This window comes from Coregonus clupeaformis, unplaced genomic scaffold, assembly GCF_020615455.1.
Source record: "Coregonus clupeaformis isolate EN_2021a unplaced genomic scaffold, ASM2061545v1 scaf0165, whole genome shotgun sequence".
Lineage (NCBI taxonomy): Eukaryota > Metazoa > Chordata > Actinopteri > Salmoniformes > Salmonidae > Coregonus > Coregonus clupeaformis.
The window spans coordinates 601,860-627,003 of NW_025533620.1; the positions used below are offsets into that span (position 1 = coordinate 601,860).

Genomic DNA, 25,144 nt, shown 5'->3' on the forward strand with positions numbered 1-25,144 from the left:
AAAAAAGGTGTGGTAATCTTGTAGCGTCATACCCAAGAAGACTTGTGGCTGTAATCGCTGCCAAAGGTGCTTCAACAAAGTACTGAGTAAAGGGTCTGTATACTTATGTAAATGTGATATTTCAGTTTTTTATTTTTAATACATTTGCAAACATTTCTAAAAACCAGTTTTTGCTTTGTCATTATGGGGTATTGATGAGGGGGAAAAAACAATTTAATCCATTTTAGAATAAGGCTGTAATGTAACAAAATGTGGAAAAAGCCAAGGGGTCTGAATACTTTCTGAATGCACTGTACATTTTGGTTTTGCCCTAGCACTACACAGCTGATTCAAATAATCAAAAGCTTGATGATGAGTTGGTTACTGAATCAGCTGTGTAGTGCTAGGGCTAAAACCAAACGTTACACCCAGGGTGGGCACCAGGATGGAGTTTGGGAAACTGTGCTATAGACGGGCGATTCCACGCCAGCGTAGACATATTTTTTTTTTGTCATCTCAGTTAGTTCTGGTAATTCTCACATAGAAACTTCATTGGGAGGAAGGATGTTTGACATGCTTTTTACATTTGAATCACAAACCATTTTTGAGAAAAAAACGTGATGAAAGTGGCCATTTTAGGCACTTTTTAGACCTATACATGCCTCCTGTAAGACCCTATGATCTGTGAACCGTACATGATACAGACAACAACTTGGTGTCAATATACTCCTTATAGTGTGTTCTAACATATGGAGTATATCTCGATTCTGAAATACACATTTTCACATTCATTTTTTCAACATTAAAACTATTAATATTAATTTCTCAAAAGTACTTATCCCAAAAAATATTTTATGCCTACTCTGGCGTGGAATCCGCCTTACAGGCAATAGATACCCTCTTAGCACATAGCCTACTTCTGCAATGAGACTGACACTGAAGAATGAAATCACACAGGAAACAACTGGAGATTGCAGACAGACCCTCTGAGTTATAAAAGCCTGAACATCAAAACCCATTTCACCACTCAGCACAGCAGTGTTCCACTGAGGGAAGAAGCATTTTAGCTGTCATCAGCACCCTGTAGCGGTGGACTGTGTATGCGGAAAGATCCAGACAAATCACTGAAATGCACAGAATCCATATTAAAGACATCTCAGATCCACTCTCATTAGCATGAATAAACAGATAGGAGATCAGGTAACAGGTTTTAGACAGTTTTGTAACTCTTTGACTGTGTGTGTCTATGTAAGCGCAACGGCTCAGCACTGGGCCTGTTATATCGGACACAGAGCCCCACCCCCCTCCTTTGCAGGTGTGAGTCCTGACTGGGGACCTGCCGTGCCAAAGCACTCTCAGGCTCCTAACTAATTGGCCACTGTGGACCCTCTGAGAGGCCAGACTGACAGAGTGCCTGTTGCCTGACCTCTCTCTCCTCCTCCTCCTTCTCCTCACTTCCATCCACTAGCCAGCCCAGCCTGTCTGGAGAAGACACCCATCCCAGGGGAGGGTTTACCAGCCCAGACAGCAGTTCACCTCCTCCCCCTCCCGTCTGAGGAAGAGAACTCACTGGTCATTGAAACTCAGCAAGACCAACTACTTCTGTCATTGAACGTGTGTGAGAGAAAGAGAGGAGGAAACAGAGAGATCAAATCTACAGTAGAGAGAAATAAGATTGCAAAACGTGAAATGGTCCTTCTAGTGTTGTTAGGGTGAGAGACACAGACGTGCACAAACAATATCTCTCCTACTTATACAGCAACAAAAAAAAAAACCTGTCAGTCTACCAAAGGCAAACAAGCATTATCTGTCTGTCATAGACTGTATATTATGCTCAGAGTGCTGGTCTACTGAAAAGAGAGACTGGCCATGTCATTTGATCAGGTCAGAGGCACAACATTACACATGTCAACATACAGTGAGGGAAAAAAAGTATTTGATCCCCTGCTGATTTTGTACGTTTGCCCACTGACAAAGACATGATCAGTCTATAATTTTAATGGTAGGTTTATTTGAACAGTGAGAGACAATATAACAACAAAAAAATCCAGAAAAACGCATGTAAAAAATGTTATAAATTGATTTGCATTTTAATGAGGGAAATAAGTATTTGACCCCTCTGCAAAACATGACTTAGTACTTGGTGGCAAAACCCTAGTTGGCAATCACAGAGGTCAGACGTTTCTTGTAGTTGGCCACCAGGTTTGCACACATCTCAGGAGGGATTTTGTCCCACTCCTCTTTGCATATCTTCTCCAAGTCATTAAGGTTTCGAGCCTGACATTTGGCAACTCAAACCTTCAGCTCCCTCCACAGATTTTCTATGGGATTAAGGTCTGGAGACTGGCTAGGCCACTCCAGGACCTTAATGTGCTTCTTCTTGAGCCACTCCTTTGTTGCCTTGGCCGTGTGTTTTGGGTCATTGTCATGCTGGAATACCCATCCACGACCCATTTTCAATGCCCTGGCTGAGGGAAGGAGGTTATCACCCACGATTTGACGGTACATGGCCCGTCCATCGTCCCTTTGATGCGGTGAAGTTGTCCTGTCCCCTTAGCAGAAAAACACCCCCAAAGCATAATGTTTCTACCTCCATGTTTGACGGTGTGGATGGTGTTCTTGGGGTCATAGGCGCATTCCTCCTCCTCCAAACACGGCGAGTTGAGTTGATGCCAAAGAGCTCCATTTTGGTCTCATCTGACCACAACACTTTCACCCAGGTCTCCTCTGAATCATTCAGATGTTCATTGGCAAACTTCAGACGGACCTGTATATGTGCTTTCTTGAGCAGGGGGGACCTTGCGGGCGCTGCAGGATTTCAGTCCTTCACGGCGTAGGGTGTTACAAAGTTGATTCCTCACCGTTCTCATGATCATTGCAACTCCACGAGGTGAGATCTTGCATGGAGCCCCAGGCCGGGGAGATTGACAGTTCTTTTGTGTTTCTTCCATTTGCGAATAATCGCACCCAACTGTCACCTTTTCACCAAGCTGCTTGGCAATTGTCTTGTAGCCCATTCCCAGCCTTGTGTGGGTCTACAATCTTGTCCCTGACATCCTTGGAGAGCTCTTTGGTCTTGGCCATGGTGGAGAGTTTGGAATCTGATTGATTGATTGCTTCGTGGACAGGTGTCTTTTATACAGGTAACAAGCTGAGATTAGAGCACTCCCTTTAAGAGTGTGCTCCTAATCTCAGCTCGTTACCTGTATAAAAGACACCTGGGAGACAGAAATCTTTCTGATTGAGAGGGGGTCAAATACTTATTTCCCTCATTAAAATTCAAATCAATTTATAACATTTTTGACATGCGTTTTTCTGGATGTTTTTGTTGTTATTCTGTCTCTCACTGTTCAAATAAACCTACCATTAAAATTATAGACTGATCATTTCTTTGTCAGTGGGCAAACGTACAAAATCAGCAGGGGATCAAACACTTTTTTCCCTCACTGTACATGTGCCACCTCTTTCGAGGAAGGCAAGTGTCTATGACCGTGTCCCCCACCGGCTCAGACAGACACCCCTCCTGTCTTTTCAAGGTCAGTTCAAGAGAACCTACGGTGCTGTCAGTGTCACACTAAAACGCTTCTGTTCACAGGACTCAGGGATTTATAGGTCCATGTAAATGACATGTACAATATCTCTTTTACAGAGGTATTAGCTAGTTGTGGCTAAGCCTAACTGACCAAAAAGCAACTCTTGCTTTCCTAGTCTTGCTACCCACATAAGTGATTTAATGGCATTGCCTAGCAACACCATGGCTTGCTGTGGAGGACTCAGTCGGGGTGCATACAGATCGGAACACCACAAAGAGCCACGGCTCAGTGTGTGTGTGGATATAGTACTAGTGGAATGGAAGGTCAGTGTGTGTGTGTGGATATAGTACTAGTGGAATGGAAGGTCAGTGTGTGTGTGGGGTACAGTACTAGTGGAATGGAAGGTCAGTGTGTGTGTGTGGATATAGTACTAGTGGAATGGAAGGTCAGTGTGTGTGTGTGTGTGTGGATATAGTACTAGTGGAATGGAAGGTCAGTGTGTATGTGGATATAGTACTAGTGGAATGGAAGGTCAGTGTGTGTGTGTGGATATAGTACTAGTGGAATGGAAGATCAGTGTGTGTGTGTGTGGATATAGTACTAGTGGAATGGAAGGTCAGTGTGTGTGTGTGGATATAGGACTAGTGGAATGGAAGGTCAGTGTGTGTGTGTGGATATAGGACTAGTGGAATGGAAGGCCAGTGTGTGTGTGTGGATATAGGACTAGTGGAATGGAAGGCCAGTGTGTGTGTGTGTGGATATAGTACTAGTGGAATGATAGGTCAGTGTGTGTGTGGATATAGTACTAGTGGAATGGAAGGTCAGTGTGTGTGTGTAGATATAGTACTAGTGGAATGGAAGGCCAGTGTGTGTGTGTGGATATAGTACTAGTGGAATGGAAGGTCAGTGTGTGTGTGGACATAGTACTAGTGGAATGGAAGGTCAGGTGTGTGTGGATATAGTACTAGTGGAATGGAAGGTCAGTGTGTGTGTGTGGATATAGTACTAGTGGAATGTAAGGTCAGTGTGCATGTGTGGATATAGGACTAGTGGAATGGAAGGTCAGTGTGTGTGTGTGGATATAGGACTAGTGGAATGGAAGGTAAGTGTGTGTGTGGATATAGTACTAGTGGAATGGAAGGTCAGTGTGTGTGTGGATATAGTACTAGTGGAATGGAAGGTCAGTGTGTGTGTGTGGATATAGTACTAGTGGAATGGAAGGTAAGTGTGTGTGTGGATACAGTACTAGTGGAATGGAAGGTAAGTGTGTGTGTGTGTGGATATAGTACTAGTGGAATGGAAGGTCAGTGTGTGTGGATATAGTACTAGTGGAATGGAAGGTCAGTGTGTGTGTGTGGATATAGTACTAGTGGAATGGAAGGTCAGTGTGTGTGTGGATATAGTACTAGTGGAAAGGAAGGTCAGTGTGTGTGTGGATATAGTACTAGTGGAATGGAAGGTCAGTGTGTGTGTGTGGATATAGTACTAGTGGAATGGAATATCAGTGTGTGTGTGTGTGTGTGTGTGTGGATATAGTACTAGTGGAATGGAAGGTCAGTGTGTGTGTGGATATAGTACTAGTGGAATGGAAGGTCAGTGTGTGTGTGTGGATATAGTACTAGTGGAATGGAAGGTCAGTGTGTGTGTGTGGATATAGTACTAGTGGAATGGAAGGTCAGTGTGTGTATGGATATAGTACTAGTGGAATGGAAGGTCAGTGTGTGTGTGTGGATATAATGCTAGTGGAATAGAAGGTCAGTGTGTGTGTGTGGATATAGTACTAGTGGAATGGAAGGTCATGTGTGTGTGTGTGTGTGTGTGGATATAATACTAGTGGAATAGAAGGTCAGTGTGTGTGTGTGGATATAGTACTAGTGGAATGGAAGGTCAGTGTGTGTGTGTGGATATAGTGCTAGTGGAATGGAAGGGCAGTGTGTTTGGATGTAACTGACGGGTGGATTTGGTGTTTACATGCTATAACAGTATGGGCTTGCTAAATCAGAATCACAAACGACAATTAGAGATTTTTCATCTTGCCTAAGTCTCCATACACTCTGATTACAAAATGAGGAGAAGCAGTAAACCAATGTGGTGTGACTTTGATTCCCTTCCTCATTTGCATTGGTTTGACAAGCCAAATTAGGGTGGGAACACTAATTGGATAACAAGCAGGGCAGTCAGACAGAAGCGGGGTAGAGGCATTTTGACCGGGTCACAGGCAAGGTGGAGTCTGAGTTAGTTCTACTGATAGCCCTACTGACAGGACAGGGTATGCTACTTTGAGGTGAGAGCAATTGCAAGATACACCTAATTAAAAACAAATGTATTGCTGATCGTGTTAGTACTTAAGCAGATTGCAAGTGTCAGGGGTTGAAATGGATTATGCCCTGCCCTTTGTGCCAGATTGCCATTGACCTACAGTGTGAGGAGCACCAAATTATCACGTCTGCTGTGAGCATATGACTTCTCTTACACACTCCACCTCCCTGAAGAGTGTATGGTCTCCTCACTGAAACAACTCACACACATCTATCACATAAAATATCCTGACATCATAAAGCTGCCGTTTATTGATGATTAGCATTCCTTAATGGATTTAGGTGGTCTGCTATTTTTTCTAGGTGCCAGCGAGCGCTCCCTAGAGTTAGATAGAAATCAGGGTAAGCCATTTTCATTAGTGACCTCCTTTCCCTTTCCAGAAATACCCTCCAAGACCGCAAAACACACCTCCAGTTCTAAGCGGTGTGATGTTCTTCTCCTGACGGGGGCTCTTTTATAAAGCAAGGAAACCATTGCACATGAAACGGTGTGAAACAGTGTTAACCAGCAGACACTTACTTTCACTGTGTGAGTGTGGGTGGGGACTGCCTGGGTAGAACCCAATCATACGTAAAAAATAGCCCCCTAGACACTCCCTCAGAGAAAACACAGGTCTTTCATCATCTTTACTAAAACATGAACTCTACAAAGTACTCAATGCTCTCAGGTGTGTATAAACCCTGCAACAAAGGCAAGTATGTACTGAAACACAGGAAGTGGCATCAGACATCTTAGTATACCAGCCCTGTGCACAGAGAGGGCTGAAAAGAAAGACTATTCCTCAAAATGGCTGCCTATTTACCTGTTCCTTGATGCCACCGACAGATGCTGTCAGGGTGTAATAAGACAGGCAGAGGACATCTGAGGCGGCGATTAAGAGAAACATGTATAATGCATACTAACTCTGGGAGTTACATGCAAACCACACCAACCACGTTGCGTGAGTGAGTGTTGTGAAATACATTTACACTTACACTACCAGTCAAAAGTTTTAGAACACCTACTCATTCAAGGGTCTGTCTTTATTTTTACTATTTTTCTACATTATAGAATAATAGTAAAGACTTCAAAACTATGAAATAACACATGGAATATTATATTATAAATAACATGGAATCATTTAGTAACCGTGGTGCTGAATCTCTGATACTAAGCCTATTTGTTTGTCTGTCTGTTTAGCGGAGATGTTCCCTGTGACAGTCATTACAATAAGAGGGTTATCATAAAGTAAAAAAAGCCACAACCTTCTTAAACCCCAATGATAGCCAGATGCAAGGGGAGAGAAAAGGGCCAACAAGCTGGGTGACATCTTTCAGTCAAAGGTAAGCTAAAACAAATGTAATGTCTCCCGAGTGGCGCAGTGGTCTAAGGCACTGCATCGCAGTGCTAGCTGTGCCACTAGAGATCCTGGTTCGAATCCAGGCTCTGCTGCAGCCGGCCGCAACCGGGGGAGACCAATGGGGCGGGCGCACAATTGGCCCAGCGTCGTCCAGGGTAGGGGAGGGAATGGCCGGCAGGGAGGTAGCTCAGTTGGTAGAGCATGGTGTTTGCAACGCCAGGGTTGTGGGTTCGATTCCCTTGGGGTATGAAAATTAAAAATAATAATGTATGCACTAACTGTAAGTCGCTCTGGATAAGAGCGTCTGCTAAATGACGTAAATGTAATGTAATGTTCACTAGGCTGTAGGCTAATAACCTACAGTACCAGTCAAAAGTGTGGACACACCTACTCATTCCAGGCTTTTTCTTTATTTGTACTATTTTCTGCATTGTAGAATAATAGTGAAGACATCAACACTATGAAATAACACATTGAATCATGTAGTAAGCAAAAAAGTGTTAGACAAATCAAAATATATTGTATATTTGAGATTCTTCAACAGTCTTGAAGGAGTTCCCACATATGCTGAGCACTTGTTGGCTGCTTTTCCTTCACTCTGCGGTCCAACTCATCCCAAACCATCTCAATTGGGTTGAGGTCGGGTGATTGTGGAGGCCAGGTCGTCTGATGCAGCACTCCATCACTCTCCTTGGTCAAATAGCCCTTACACAGCCTGTAGGTGTGTTTTGGGTCAGTGTCCTGTTGAAAAAACATATGACAGTCCCACTAAGCCCAAACCAGATGGGATGGTGTATCGCTGCAGAATGCTGTGGTAGCCATGCTGGTTAAGTGTGCCTTGAATTCTAAATAAATCACTGACAGTGTCACCGCAAAGCACCCCCACACCATCACACCTCCTCCTCCATGCTTCCACGGTGGGAACCACACATGCAGAAATTATCCTTCATCTACTCTGCGTCTCACAAAGACACGGCAGTTGGAACCAAAAATCTCAGATTTGGACTCATCAGACCAAAGAACAGCTTTCCTCCGGTCTAATGTCCATTGCTCGTGTTTCTTGGCCCAAGCAAGTCTCTTTTTCTTATTGGTGTCCTTTAGTAGTGGTTTCTTTGCAGCAATTCGACCATGAAGGTCAGTCTCCTCTGAACAGTTGATGTTGAGATGTTAAGTGTCTGTTACTTGAACTCTGTGAAGCATTTATTTGGGCTGCAAATTCTGAGGCTGGTAACTTAATGAACTTATCCTCTGCAGCAGAGGTAACTCTGGGTCTTCCTTTCCTGTGGCGGTCCTCATGAGAGCCAGTTTCATCATAGCGCTTGATGGATTTTGCGACTGCACTTGAAGAAACGTTCAAAGTTCTTGACATTTTCCGGATTGATTGACTGTCTTTTCTCTTTGCTTATTTGAGCTGTTCTTGCCATAATATGGACTTGGTCTTTTACCAGATAGGGCTATCTTCTGTATACCACCCCTACCTTGTCACAACACAACTGATTGGCTCAAACACATTAAGAGGGAAAGAAATTCCACAAATTAACTTTTAACAAGGCACACCTGTTAATCAAATGCATTCCAGGTGACTTACATCATAAAGCTAGTTGAGAGAATGCCAAGAGTGTGTAAAGCTGTCATCAAGGCAAAGGGGTGGCTACTTTGAAGAATCTCAAATATACAATATATTTTGATTTGTTTAACACTTTTTTGGTTACTAAATGATTCCATATGTGTTATTTCATAGTTTTCGGACGTATTCACTATATTCTACAATGCGGGAGAAAATAGACAAATAAAGAAAAAAGCCTGGAATGAGTAGGTGTGTCCAAATTTTTGACTGGTACTGTAGGTTATTAGCCTACAGCCTAGTGAAAATTACATTTATTTTAGCTTACCTTTGACTGAAAGATGTCACCCAGCTTGTTGGTCCTTTTCTCTCTCCTTGCATCTGGCTATCAGTGGGATTTAAGAAGGTCATGGCTTTTAAACTTTTATGATAACCCTCTTATTGTAATGACTGTCACAGAGAACATCTCCGCTAAACAGACAGACAAACAAATAGGCTAAGCAGCGGAGATTCAGCACCATGGATAGCGCCACAGTTGATCAAATTCACGCAAACCTGACTCATCAAACCCGTGCACTTGCTTTTGTTATAGTAGCATCATGGAACAATGTTGCAAATTGTATTTTTCATCGAGCGCGTTTGTGGAGGCAATGTACCAGATATTTTGTTAATAGTGAGTAGCTGCAGTTTATATTTTGAGCCTCTGCAAGTGCCACAAAGCTAGTTTGAAGATTTGTGAATGTGAGATGGAGATTGCCTTCAGTAACTGAGTCGAGAGGTCACGTGTAGCCTAACCTACACCTGCTAGTCAGCAATGCAATTTATTGAAGTCATGCAAGTAAGTGACATTTTCTATTGGGGACTTTACGTTGAGTAGGCTAAATATGGTAGGCTGCTAGCGTTGTGATGACTGGTCTAACGTATGAATGAAGCCAGAGAGTTGATATGTCAGTTTCATGCAGCTATTCGCACGTGCATATTTTGTATTTCTGCATTAGTGTGGCATAAAAATGGTAGGCTATATTATTGGTCCAATGCATTCTTTTTCTCAGGAAATGGAAGGAGCTTGGTCGGGCAGTCCCGGGATACCGTTCACCGGTATGAAACCCTAAATAGCATACATGAAATGTATTTATTAGACTGTTAGAATGCATTGACTCAGAACGGGATTGCTAGATGCCTAGCTTTTCTAGTGTTAATAGTCGGAGTAGAGAAACACATGATTTTGTATGTCTCCGGGTCAAAATCCTACGACCATATGCATTTCAGGTAAAAAAACAACCCAATGTTCATCTACCAGGACAAATTAGCTAGCAATAGCAAGATAGCTAAATGTCAATGAATATCATGTGTCTTTGACATGCGCCCAAATTAATATAGTTGTTTCACAGTTGGTTTGATATTTTAACCTGCGTGTCATGATGCATCTGCTGGGGATGGACAAAATCAACATGCGCACAATGGGCGCACGGGCGTGTCGGTGTAGTCGTATCAAATTAAACGAAATTGTATTAGTCACATGCGCGAATACAACAGGTGTGTAGACCTTACAGTGAAATGCTTACTTACAAGCCCTTAACCAACAATGCAGTTTTAAGAAAGAATAACAAAAAAATAAATCACACAAAAAAATACAACATCAAATAATATGAAATAAAAGTAACAAATAATTAATGAGCAGCAGTAAAAATAACAATATCGAGGCTATATACAGGGGGTACCCGTATCGAGTCAATGTGCGGGGGCACCGGTTAGTCAAGGTAATTGAGGTAATATGTACATGTAGGTAGAGTTATTAAAGTGAATGCAAATAGTCTGGGTAGCCATTTGATTAGATGTTCAGGAGTCTTATGGCTTGGGGGTAGAAGCTGTTTAGAAGCCTCTTGGACCTAGACTTGACACTCCGGTACCTCTAACCGTGCGGTAGCAGAGAGTCTATGACTAGGGTGGCTGGAGTATGACAATTCTTAGTATGTTATGGAAGCAAACAAACAAACACCAACCCACACATCCACCCACCCACATCCCTACTAAATCACCCTCTCCCACAGTGAGGGGATGGTATGTGTTTGATGAGTGCTGATGCATCGTGACATGATTGGCAGCTGAGACAGTAGTCGAGGCGGCGACAGGAAAATAACACACATGCTGATCTGCAAGATCATGTACTTAATAAATAGTTAAATTCATTTGCTAATAGTTTTGGACTTAATGTAATAATTCTGTCTGTCCTATTCTGTGGGGACGTATAGGTGGGACAAACCATTGAATTCTGTTATAAAATCAATAAGTCAGAATAAATTGACTTTGACTTGAAAAAGGTTTGGGGAGAATGCTGTGGGCCATAAGCCCTTGTCAACCTCCACTTCCCTTGTCCAAACATCTTCACCATAAATCAACATGTCACGCCGCCCTCGTCCCTCCAACCATTGTGCCCAAGAGCCCAAACCGTTAATGCAGAACGTTAATTAATTTTCAAACTAAACAGATGGAGAAGGCCGGCTATTATCTCCGGGCTGAGCTGTGGCGGTCCCGAGTATGTTTCTCTCATGGCGGGGAGTGACTTTGATCTGCAAAGCGGGGAGAATGGAAGAAGGGGAAAGAAAGAAAAACACTCCAGTTTAATGGCTCTCCGTGTGCTAACGGAGAGGGAGAGAAGAGAAGCCATGTCATGGGAACAAATATGAGCTATCCAACGTGATAAATGGAAAGGGAAATCACTACATCTGGGGATTCTTCACTGTCAAAGTTAGTTTGCTCCTGGCTGCGTGGGCTGGTCAACTGCTCCCAAGGTAGGAGACAGAAGACTGGAGCAGGTAGACCTCCTTCCTAACCTACACAAACTGTGTTGATTTTATTACTACAAACAGCCACTTCATTTGTGGAGGGTGGTAAGTGAGATGACAACGTGCTGCACAGCAAGATACCTTCCTGATGAAATAAGAGACTATTGATAAAAGTCGTCTCTTTTCTTCCATTAAGTCTATTGCCATTACGGAAAACTGAATTATATGAATTAAGGAACAGCAGCAGATGGTGGTGAGCGACTGGCTAAACATAGAGATACTTTGGGGACGCTAGCCAAAGAGCATAGCCATTAGCTGAATCAGAAAGCCAAGCTGAGTATTGTAGCAATTTCTTAAAAGAGGAAAGGTCCACGAACCATGGACCCAGGGATGGTGGCGACTTGGCTGAAATGGAGCAGATGGCCAGATGATGTCCAGGGGGGACACAGTCACAGGACGGATTCTGTAACTCATTTGGTTCCTTGTTTCCGGACACATTAAGAAAAGCAGATTAGACGTGTCAAGAGTGGTGGTGGGTTGGTCGTTGGCATTGCAATCTGTGTGTCTCATCAGACCCCTGCCCTGGGGAAGGTCACAGGTCAACATTGTGGCTGCTGCTTTTCAAGTATCAATCTTCTGTAATCCGGTGGTAGCAAAGGCATGCTTCACTGTTGATTGTGATTACCTGACTCTGTAATGCACACAACACACTGATCTGAGGGAATCCCAGCAACATCTCATATTAAAGTGACGCGCTGAGACTAACCACAATGCTTCTTTGTTTATTTTTTGTACAGTGCCTTGCAAAAGTATTCATCCCCCTTGCCGTTATTTTGTTGCATTACAACCTGTAATTTAAATAGATTTTTGTTTGGATTTCATGTAATGGACATACACAAAATAGTCCAAATTGGTGAAGTGAAATAACTTGTTTCAAAAAATTCAAATAAATAAATAACGGAAAAGTGGTAGCGTGCATATGTATTCACCCCCCTTTGCTATGAAGCCCCTAAGTAAGATCTGGTGCAACCAATTACCTTCAGAAGTCACATAATTAGTTAAATAAAGTCCACCTGTGTGCAATCTAAGTGTCACATGATCTCAGTATATATACACCTGTTCTGAAAGGCCCCAGAGTCTGCAACACCACCAAGCAAGCGGCACCATGAAGACCAAGGAGCTCTCCAAACAGGTCAGGGACAAAGTTGTGGAGAAGTACAGATCAAGGTTGGGTTATAAAAAAATATCAGAAACTTTGAACATCCCACGGAGCACCATTAAATCCATTATTAAAAAATGCACAACAAACCTCCCAAGAGAAGGCCATCCACCAAAACTCATGGACCAGGCAAGGAGGACATTCATCAGAGAGGCAACAAAGAGACCAAAGATTACCCTGAAGGAGCTGCAAATCTCCACAGCGGAGATTGGAGTATCTGTCCATAGGACCACTTTAAGCCATACATTCCACAGAGCTGGGCTTTACGGAAGAGTGGCCAGAAAAAAGCCATTGTTTAAAGAAAAAAATAAGCAAACACATTTGGTGCTCGCCAAAAGGCATGTGGGAGACTCCCCAAACATATGGAAGAAGGTACTCTGGTCAGATGATACTAAAATTGAGCTTTTTTGGCCATCAAGGAAAACAGCTATGTCTGGCGCAAACCCAACACCTCTCCTCACCCTGAGAACACCTTCCCACAGTGAAGCATGGTGGTGGCAGCATCATGCTGTGGGGATGTTTTTCCATCGGCAGGGACTGGGAAACTGGTCAGAATTGAAGGAATGATGAATGGCGCTAAATACAGGGAAATTCTTGAGGGAAACCTGTTTAAGTCTTTCAGAGATTTGAGACTGGGACGGAGGTTCACCTTCCAGCAGGACAATGACCCTAAGCATACTGCTAAAGCAACACTCGGGTGGTTTAAGGGGAAACATTTAAATGTCTTGGAATGGCCTAGTCAAAGCCCAGACCTCAATCCCTTTTTCTTAATATCCAATTGCGATCTTGTCTCATCGCTGCAACTCCCCAACGGGCTCAGGAGAGGCGAAGGTCAAGTCATGCGTCCTCTGAAACACGCGCCAAACCACGCTTCTTAACACCCGCCTGCTTAACCCAGAACCTAGCTGCACCAATGTGTCGGAGGAAACACTGTTCAACTGACGACTGAAGTCAACCTGCAGGCGCCCGGCCCGCCACAAGGAGTCGCTAGAGCGCGATGAGCCAAGTAAAGTCCCCCTGGCCAAACCCTCCCCTAACCCCGAGACGACGCTGGGCCAATTGTGCGCCGCCCGATGGGACTCCCCGGTCACGGATGGTTGTGGGAAGCAACCTGGGATCGAACCCGGTACTGTAGTGATGACTCAAGCACTGAGATGCTGCGCCACTCGGCAGGCCTGCTCCTTTGTTTTTAATCTGAAAACACTGATTAGTGGTCTAGATAATTCCATAGCATTGAGGCCAGGGCTTGGTGTTAGTCTATTCATGCTCTGGGTTGAGAGAGTGGTTGTGTGTCATTATCCTTAGACAGAGAAGCTCTACAGTAAAGAGTGTTTATACACTAGCATGGCAGGTGGCAGAGTTACATTATGGCTTATGTCCTCAAATCAACTGCCAATGTTCCCTCACTGTGAGCGAGGAATCTGGCAAACCCTCTCGCAAACTCACTGCCATCCTGTATAGAAGGGAGTCAAGGGTGCAAGTGAGGGGAGAAAGAGACTGGGTAAAATGAAAAGGAACAGAATGAAAGCAGAAAGAATGAGAGACTCTGCCCCTGACTGAGTTTCTCCAGTCTAAGAACAGTCAGAGACAGACAGAGACAGAGACAGAGAAAGTGAGAGTGAGTCACAAGGTTAGCCTTCAGCCCAGACAAACAGGCAGCGACGCCCGGACAGAGATTGAATTCAGACTGCAGAGGAGAACCAGTTTGAAAGGCCTGGGGCCAGTGACACACAGACAGCCCTCTCAGTTCTCTAAGCCCAAGCTCCTGATTGAGTTCTGAGTGCACCTCACCTGGACTGAACCCCCTGCTGCTTCTCCTGAGTGTCTCTCAGCTACCCAAACACCATTCACAGCTGAAACAGCTGCCGAGAAGAGGAGCAGAGTAAGGGGTAAGGCAGGATTGGGTAGCTCTCCTCCCCCTGAGATATATTCCTTTTAGAAATAAGTCTGTCTGACCTCCCACTGAGAAAGACTGTCATTAGAAGTTTTGTTCAAAATGAGCTGCTGGTATTACAGATTATAGTGAATAATATACATTTGAAATCAATTGACTGACAAAAACAAGTTACTAAAACAGATAGAAAATGTGGACCAATGGATTATCAAACAGTAGAAGGCTGGAAATGAGAGAGTAAGACTTCAAACAGTATATATGAGTGTGCTAAGTGCATTGAAAGGGCTCTGGGGTGATGCAGACGAATGCCCTATTCGATCAGAGCACCATGCACTTCCCTACTTTGTTGGTTGAAAACTGTATAAAGGAGGATACAAAGAGTCCGACACTTCAATAACTTAACTGTAAGAATGGAAAAATACACCCGGGGTTCCATTCACATTGCTCTTGACTGCTTCTGCTTTCAGAGACCACTGGCTTAGTGAGTTTCTCCAGGCTGCTCTGTGATAAATATGAGGTGTTTTAACTGGTGCTTATTCTTAGCGAAAGGACACCTCGCTGAAAGAGTCCCATTACACTGTCCATCCATAGATCTCAGAATCCCGACCACTCCATCCAAACATATTGATTACTGTCTGTCTGCAACAGCCTCTGAATGCCCAGAGTTATTATGTGCTTGTCAGCTGCTAAATTGGCCAAATGGGTGATAGCCTATCTTCTGTTGGTGTCTGTACAGGAAAGTAGGTCTACATGTTTGTTTGTGGAGTGTTGCAATGAACCACTCATCCTGCTTGGTTCATATAAGAACAAACAAAATGTGTGTCCATACTGAAGACAGGCAGACAATTTAGGAGAAAATCGTTTGAGTAGATTCTTAGTCCCATCACTGGCAACACCGCCCAAAATCCTCTGACAGTTCCCCTGGAGGAAATGTTATGTCCAGGTCAGTGTATGTGCTGCAGGAGAACAGCCCCTAGACTTACACACGCACACAAGCACATGGACACACAGACGGACACACACACACGGTACGATCCACTGTATAAGGGCAGGCATTCACTCTTTCTCCTCCTGTACAAGCCATCAAATTTGTGCTGATGCTCTGGGGACAAACATCACCTGAGTCATCATGCTGTCATACACAGTCACAATCCCACTAACTAAACCACTGAAACACTATAGCACTACTCCATCCTCAGAGAATCCATGCTGTTTGCTTTGAAGAGCTGTGTGAGATATACACAACATACACTGAGTGCACAAAACATTAAGAACACCTTCCTAATATTGAGTTGCACCCCCTCCTTTGCCCTCAGAACAGCCTCACTTCGTCAGGGCATTGACTCTACAAGGTGTCGAAAGCGTTCCACAGGGATGCTGGCCCATGTTGACTCAATGCTTCCCAAAGCTGTGTCAAGTTGGCTGGATGTCCTTTGGGTGGTGGACCATTGTTGATACACACAGGGAAACTGTTGTGTTTGAAACCAGTAGCAGTGCAATTCTTTTACATTTTACATTTTAGTCATTTAGCAGACGCTCTTATCCAGAGCGACTTACAGGAGTAATTAGGGTTAAGTGCCTTGCTCAAGGGCACAGACAGATTTTTCACCTAGTCGGCTCAGGGATTAGAACCAGCGACCTTTCGGTTACTGGCACAACGCTCTTAACCACTAAGCTACCTGCCGCCTATAATTCTTGACACAAACCGGTGCACCTGACACCTTCTACCATACCCGTTCAAAGGCACATAAATCTTTTGTCTTGCACATTCACCCTCTGAATGGGACACATACACAATCCATGTTTCAATTGTCTCAAGGCTTAAAAAACCCTTCTTTAACCTGTCTTCTCCCTTTCATCTACACTGATTGAAGTGAATTTAACAAGTGGCATCAATAAGGGATCATAGCTTCCACCTGGATTCACCTGGTTAGTCTATGTCAAGTGTCAAACTCATTCCACGGCGGGCCGAATGTCTGCAAGTTTTAGTTTTTACCTTTCAATTAAGACCTAGACAACCAGGTGAGGGGAGTTCGTTACTAATTAGTGATCTTAATGAATCAATCAAGTACAAGGGTGGAAAGAAAACTTGCAGATACTCGGCCCTCCGTGGAATGAGTCTGACACGTGGTCTATTTCATGGAAAGAGTAGGTGTTCCTAATGTTTTGTTCACTCAGTGTATGAGATCAGCGAAGATACAACATCATGATAATCAATTTGATAGGTTTGGAGTGAGTGGGATTGAGAGAATGCTGGAGACAGTCACAGCAGGAGGGAATATAAGACAATGGGTTTGTGTGAGTGTGTGTGTTTGGAAACAGAGGGTGAGAGAGTGAGTGACTGTCTGCAGCCAGCAGAGCAGAAACCTCCATCTGGGAGAAAGGTGATGAAGTAATCAAGTGCATATTGTATGATGACTACCCATTTATCCTGCCATATCCCTCAACTCCCATTGAACCTGACACAAACAACTACTGAATAAAAAACTGTGTCCAGATAGTATGACAAACCATGTTACACTGAGCAAAAATATAAACGCAACATGTAATGTGTTGGTCCCATGTTTCATAAGCTGAAATAAAAGATCCCCAAAATGTTCCATATACACAAAAAAGCTTATTTCTCTTAAATGTTTTGCACAAAGTTGTTTACATCCCTGTTAGTGGGCATTTCTCCTTTGCCAAGATAATCCATCTACCTGACAAGTGTGGCATATAAAATGATTATTAAACAGCATGATCATTACACAGGTGCACCTTGTGCTGGGGGACGATAAAAGGCCACTCTAAAATGTGCAGTTTTGTCACACAACACAATGCCACAGATGTCTCAAGTTGAGGGAGCGTGTAATTGGCATGCTGACTGCAGGAATGTCCACCAGAGCTGTTGCCAGATAATTTAATGTTAATTTATCTACAGTAAGCCGCCTTCAACGTCATTTTAGAGAATTTGGCAGATCGTCCAATCGGCCTCACAACAACAGACCATGTGTATGGCGTCGTGTGGGCAAGCGGTTTGCTTATGTCAACGTTGTGAACAGAGTGCCCCATTGTGGAGGTGGGGCGTTATGGTATGGGTAGGCATAAGCTACCGGACAAAGAACACAATTGCATTTTATCGATGGCAATTTGAATGCACAGAGATACCGTGACAAGATCCTGAGGCCCATTGTCGTGCCATTCATCCACCACCATCACCTCATGTTTCAGCATGATAATGCAAGGCCCCATGTCACAAGGATCTGTACACAATTCCTTGAAGCTGAAAATGTCCCAGTTCTTCCATGGCCTGCATACTCACCAGATATGTCACCCATTGAGCATGTTTGGGATGCTCTGGATCGATGTGTACGACAGCGTGTTCCAATTCCGCCAATATCCACCAACTTTGCACAGACATTGAAGAGGAGTGGGACAATATTCCACAGACCACAATCAACAGCCTGATCAACTCTATGCAAAGGAGATGTGTCACGCTGCATGAGGCAAATGGTGGTCACACCAGATACTGACTGGTTTTCTGATCCATGCCCCTACCTATCTTTTTTAAGGTATCTGTGACCAACAGATGCATATCTGTATTCCCAGTCATGTGAAATCCATAGATTAGGGCATAATGAACTTATTTCAATTGACTGATTTCCTTATATGAACTGTAACTCAGTAAAATCGTTCAAATTGTTGCATGTTGCGTTCATATTTTTGCTCAGTATATTTTTACAGCTAAACTAATGAAGCAACAATGAATAAGGGCCTGAAACGCATATTTTTCGACCTCTTCTATCCCATTGACACCTCCTCAGACGAGTCAATAAAAGCCAGAGGCTGATGGCTCTGGCATAGAGTGTTGCTCATTAAATTAAAACATGATTATACTATTTGAAAAGGTCAAATGTCAATCTGTTTGGCAGGAAATAGGCTGGAGACTGCCGTGCTTAAACACTGTGTGCCATGGTGCCTCAAACCAGCCCCGAGCAGCTATTAGCATTCATCACAGCCACTCTGCAGAGACGAGACCGTCTAAACATTTTACCCTATTCCTCGTTACGTAGGAGCTTGTTTGTTTTGACTTCCAGTTCCCAACACGACACACTGATTGGTTCCCCAGAAACAAAAGGCTTTTGGACTCAGTGCATCTTAAAATTCTAATAGACATTTATTCTGTAAAGATAGGGGAAGTGTGTGGGCAGGCAGGACATTCATCCAAAACCCAGCTATAAATAACAAGCGAATGGGAGCAAAAAAAAATGGAAGAGAAAAAAAAGAGTGAGCGAGAGAGTGGGAGGCACATTAAACTGGCCAAACATTTGGTAAGCAGAGTCTGTTCGAGCACAGAGTACACTCAACCAATGAAACTGCAGACAATTACAAACTAACGTCAAGATGTATGAAAATGTAGGCTAGATCTACACAATGTCGCAATACAGGCCATGACCGGGTCTTGGGATAAACTAACCGGACCATCTGTTTTGATGATGTTTATACTACACACCACAAACATGGTTTGTAATTATTGACAAGAAAATCGTTATTAATCGTCACCATCGTCCAATCATCACAGCCATCTTCTGTCCATGTTCCTGATCTGGTTTGAAACTACCACCTGGATTGGTCGTGTATGATGGTTGGTATAGAGCTTAATATGTGATTAAGTTCCATGGCTTAAAGACATGGACTTGGTGTGATTAGAATGGACCTCCCAGGATGAGGGTGACCCAAAGAGAAGAAGGAGTTAAGCTGCCGGAGAGATTCGACTGATCCTCCACCAGAAATTAAGGTTCACATGTACGTGTATGTGTGTGTATGTGTGTATGTGTTTGTGTATGTGTGTATGTGTATGTGTGTATGTTCACGCACAAACGTATGCACATAAAGCGTTACAAATGTCCCAGAAATGCTCCACGTCTTCTTAACTATGTCAATCTTAACATTGTCTATTATGAAGTCACACAGATGGAACAGAACAATCAGCATGAATAGGCCTAGCTGTGGCCCTGTCCTGACTGATATCTTATCTCAATATATGGGCTGCTGATAAACCACACATCCTCTTCCTGCTGTCCGTCCTCTCTGACCGTGCCACCTCATCCCAGGGTCAGGAGCATTTTAAAGACTGCTGCTCACGTCCCCATGCTGAAGTGTGACTTGGGGCTTTCACTTCATCACTGAAAATTCATCCATCTAATCTATTTAAATCTAAAGCAATTCAAGGTTAGAATGTTTTATATGAATATTGACACATAATAAAGGCCTACAATGTACAATCATACTGTTATGCAAACCAATCTAATCCAAAAAAGCATTGCGGGTCAGCGAACACAAAATAGATCATTGAAAGTCGTGGCGATTACCAATGTAATCTTATCTAAGAGAGCCTAATCTGACCCAGCATGAGACCTCCCCCTAATCCCAACTACATTCTTCATATGGGTCAGTGTGCCACTCACCTCCCGCTGGTGTTGCGCAGGATGACCAGGGCGTCAGGGAAGTCATCCATGTTGTAGTCTCCCAGGGTGCAGGGTGATGGGGTCGTGGAGCTCCCCAGCAGGAGGTGGTGGTCTGGGGGGCACGAAGCCCCAGAGAGTCTCCCTTCCTCTGGAAGTCTGTCAGACGGGGCAGCCACTGCAACAGGAGAGAAAACAGGAGGTTGGTTCAGCTCATTGATGATATACTACTCCGAAACAAGACTGGGAGCCAAAAGAAAATGAAACAAAATTGACTATTAATAACTGCTGGGATGTTTAGAAAAAATGGCATCGCAGTGAGAGGGGGTTCAGTAGGGTTGCTGAATTACATTAAAGCCTACAAGCAAATGATATAAATGAGCGCTAAGGCAGAGGGAATTTCTTCCTTCCTGTTCCCAGCAATAAACAACAATTTTCCATCAGACCATATTTTGTATTTGAAAAGAGCTGCAGAAATCAGATCTAACATTGTGAAACCCACTTGTGGCTGTGTGGAAGCCTACCCTTGACCTCCCCTGATTATACAGTGGGAGGTCAAGTGTGGTCCTCTGTAGCTCTGTAGCTCTGTAGTGTGGTCCTCTGTAGCTCAGCTGGTAGAGCACGGCGCTTGTAACGCCAAGGTAGTGGGTTCGATCCCCGGGACCACCCATACACAAAAATGTATGTACGCATGACTGTAAGTCGCGCTTTGGATAAAAGCGTCTGCTAAATGGCATATTAATTAATTAATTATGATAAATACTGCAGTGAAAGAGACCATATATTTATAGAGATACTCAAACCCAGCCCTCCTTGCATAGCTCTATCAACACATAATAAAACATCTTCTACATATTCCACCCTTGACAGCTCAACTGAGTAGTCAATAAAACCCTGGGAGCCTATTTCTCTGACAGTGACTGATGTTCATCATAATAGAACATGAATGTACCAAAAAACCATACTAATAACTACTGCTGGGTAAATTCATTATATTATATTTTAGGAAACTGTATGCACTCACTATTGTAAGCGTCTGCTAAATGACTCAAATGTAAAAATGTCATATTTCATTAGTAATTAAACAGATAACGAATAGTGAATCAAATCCAAGTAAGATTCCCCTAACAGAGTGTTGCATCCACTGCTAAAATGGCCAGTCTCACAGAACGATATCCACAGATACCATCATTAGTAACCGTTTCTGAATAGACGGATGTGAATACAAGAACGACACAAAGAGCTTTAAAAAGAGAGGGCAGTGGGGATAGGAGCTATTCTTTATGCAGCTGGAATGCCTCTCTGTTTTCCCCGTCCCCACAAGGCCCACTACTATTGGAAGCGCTGGGGAGGCGGGAATGCAGATGCTATGGGTTTAAATATTCAAGAATGTTAAACAGGAAAAGCCAGGTGACATCTCTGCACATTATATCCACCAGATGAAGTGCCATGAGGGTAGCGGTAATGGCTGCTAATATGGCTGTTCTCCATCTCTGAATACATAAACATAGTCAACATATTTACAGACAGAGAGAAAGAGCAGCAAGACAAGAGAGGGAGAGAGTTGAGGCCATAAGAAAGTCTCTCAGAGGAAAGTGTATAGTCTTGTGTGAGTATTTACAGGGGGATAGACCTCAGCGCAGTATAGCTGGTGCTTCTTTGATGAATCAGTACCCATAGGCTCTGATGTATAACCCTGGTGATGTGGTGCCGCTACATGATAGGGCAGGGGAAGACGGAGGATATATGTAGGCTGCACCAGGAGGGAACGTGTTAGGGGGAAGAGGGTGACGGGGAGAGGGCAAGTAGTTTTGTCTGGACAGTGTGGGTGAAAGAAATTGGGAGTATGGTTGAGCTATGTACAATTTGTCGCAGGGTACCGGGGTGAAATGGCGTATCCCTCTCAGGGCTCTTGAGAAAGCCCTTCACATTCCTACCCAGGTGATTGAAATCCCACTGAGCCGAGCTCAGACCCATGTCTTTAGCAGGTCTGGGCGGGAGTTAATCGAGTGATCGCGTCATTGGCTGCAGAGGTTGATTGGCCTCCTCCCTTTCACAGGGACAGCTGACAATGATAACTGAAATGATGTGAAAGGTTATGAGTGTTTGGAAGAATGACAGACGGTGACGGAGCTGAAATGATGACTTCCCTTTAAGTGAGATTAACGGGTCATGACGATGTTTAATGATCATGAATCTTATGTGTGATGAATACTGACTAGTTTTAATGAGGGTTTAATGATTGGCTATGATTATCTAAATACAGTAGTAGTTATGACTGAAAAAGCCATGTAAATAAGTCCTAATGATTTGTTTTGGACAGGTTACATAGAAATGGGGGTATGAAACCCAAAATGGTGTATTTAAACGAATTATTACTGTGTACCGGTATCAAACACTACACCGTTAAGTGAAACTGCTGAGCCCACGTACGCACATCCACAGTGTCTCCCAAAAGTACAGTCACTTAGCACAAAACAAACAGAAACTATGCTAATGGCTACTTGGGGATGAAGCTCACCTTGACACAGCAGCTGCACAGACCAAGTGTTCCACAAAATGGATTACGCTGTATCAATGGTGAGTGGATCCTCAACAGTTGAGTCTGGATAATAAAAAGACGAACTTCTCTGCATCTTTGGCTAGAGTGCTGCTTCACCATCAGCTCTACTCACAGCTGGTCTACACAGGGAGCAGAAGTCTATCATCAGCATTGTGCTGACTGAAGCGTTATTGGTTTATTAGACCCTCAATGCTCTACTGTACATGCAAATCATCCCCATTGATGAATGGATATAATGATGAGAGGGGGGTGATGGAGAAAGAAATACAGAAAGAGAGAACAAGCGATTGAGAGAGCCGAGAGATAGAGTTGAGAGAGAATACTTAAGAGTTCTTTGACTAAGGGGATTTCAGACACTTTTGAATGGAAGACATCCAGACAAAGTTTATAAATAACCATAAGGAGCTGCCAGGCAGCCTGGGTGCCAGCCAGTCAGTCACACTGTGAGGCGGTGGGTGACTCTAGGAGCTGAACAAACCCTAACCATCCCTACCAGGCTGGCAGCCAGCATATCAGACTAACATACTTTCCTGCACAACAATCCCACTAGATTGCTAAAGATGTATACAACCCACATCATTATTCCTTTCTAATGCTAATTTGAGAGGAGGAAGGAAGGAAAGAAAGAAAGAAAGAAAGAAAGAAAGAAAGAAAGAAAGAAAGAAAGAAAGAAAAGAAAGAAAGAAAGAAAGAAAGAAAGAAAGAAAGAAAGAAAAAAAGTATTAATGAAGTGAAAAGAAAGTAAGAAAAGAAAGGAAGAAAGAAAAGAAAAGGAAAAGAAAGAAAAAAAAGAAAGAAGAAAGAAGAAAGAAAGAAAGAAAACAAAGAAAGAAAGAAGAAGAAGAAAGAAACAAAGAAAGAAAGAGAAAGAAAGAAAGAAAGAAAAAAAAGAAAGAAGAAAGGAAGAAAGAAAAAGAAAGAAGAAAGAAAGAAAAGAAAGAAGAAGAAAAAAAAAAAAAGAAGAAAGAAGAAACAAGAAAGAAAGAAAGAAAGAAAGAAAGAAAGAAAGAAAGAAAAGAAAGAAAGAAAGAAAGAAAGAAAGAAAGAAAGAAAGAAAGAAAAGAAAGAAAAAGAAAGAAAGAAAGAAAGAAAGAAAGAAAGAAAGAAAGAAAGTTAAGTGAGAGAGAGAGAGAGGGAGAGAGGTGTGTGAGAGAGAGAGGAGAAAGAGAGGTGAGAGTGAGAGTGAGAGAATGTGTAGAATAACCAACAGGAGGGACTGCCCTGTTAATGGTGGTGGCAAGGCAGTCTGCTGAGCTGAAGCCTGCTAAAACTGTTCCAGAAGCTGCCTATAGAGGCGTGACTGACTGGGGGAAACAGGGGAGGGGTGGGGGCTGGGTGGTCCTGATTTGACAGGAGAAGTGCGCATTGTCCCAGTATCTTTACAGAGATCTCTCTCGCTACTCTGTCAGCAGGTCTGATCCCTCCTAGAAGAGAGCTGCACGTTGGAGGAAGGAGGGGCAGTGGGACAGCAGTGGCTGGGAGTGGAGTCCTCCTCTGATGGATGGAGCTAATCATGCTTCTATCACTCCCAAGGATCATGGCTCCATCTCCAGTCAGCCCACAGGCTTCCCACTTCCAGTCAGCCTCCATTTCAGTGTCTCAGGTTTAGTACATCGACACACAGAGGAGCTTAGTGCCTAGTCGTACACTGTGTGTCTATAATTTTTCAGTTGGAGAGGGATTCATGTTCTCGTACTCAGACAGGTACCCACAAGCTAACATGGATATAAAATGTTCTGGTCTTCAAGGTAAAGACCACTTTTCTCGCATCAGGAACATTTTAAAAGGCACATCAAATGTTCTGCCTGTACCGCATGACTGATAGAGGAGCAGATGAGAGGAGGAGAGATGTGAAGGTGGAGATGAGAGGAATTGTAAATTTTGCTGCAGGTGTTTGGAAGGAGAGATCTAGGGGTCAGTTTGACTGTGACTGGATCTTATAAAAACACAACATAAGGTATTCCCTCACGCCTCCCAAAGCGATCCCTCATCGCCTGATTGGGTTAATGAGCCTGGAGCCTCCACCACCTACCCACCCACCCACACACTCTTTCAGCTTAACTAACAGGAACCAGAAAAGGCAGTGTATCCCAGACAACCAGCCTCTCAGTAATGAACTGACTCTGTTAGGGAATTTCCAAATTAATTTTGTTGTTGCTATTATTATTATTATTATTATTATGTTTCCTGGTCATTAGGAGCAACACACCAACAATGTACTTGCCTTTGTTGTGTCACTCATGCAAAAAAAAATGTTCTGTCCCTACAAACAGATACTTTTCCCATATACAGCATTAACAGCAGTTTGGGATGGTTAGAATTTACTAACTGACTAAATCAGCAAATATTGTATATCAGGAAGTGAATGACTATCACATACATCACAACAATGACTCAAAAGGGTGTCACAGTGTTTTTATAAACATTTGAGGCTGACTAGCCATCCTCAATCTAGGCACACCCAAAGAGGAGCAAGAGACAGACACCGCCTTACAACAGATGTA

The 25,144-nt window shown here is 43.4% G+C and overlaps 1 protein-coding gene across 1 annotated transcript in view; it reads right to left on the reverse strand.

Annotated features, from left to right (window-relative positions):
- Nucleotides 1-20,285, reverse strand: part of LOC121582322 (T-cell immunomodulatory protein-like) — a gene marked incomplete at its 5' end in the record, with an annotated part of 81,925 nt that extends 61,640 nt beyond the window's left edge. The window contains 3 exon segments of the mRNA XM_045213882.1: nucleotides 20,081-20,145; nucleotides 20,147-20,218; nucleotides 20,220-20,285. Coding sequence (XP_045069817.1) covers nucleotides 20,081-20,145; nucleotides 20,147-20,218; nucleotides 20,220-20,285 — 203 coding nt within the window.
- Between the last annotated feature and the right edge of the window lie 4,859 nt (nucleotides 20,286-25,144).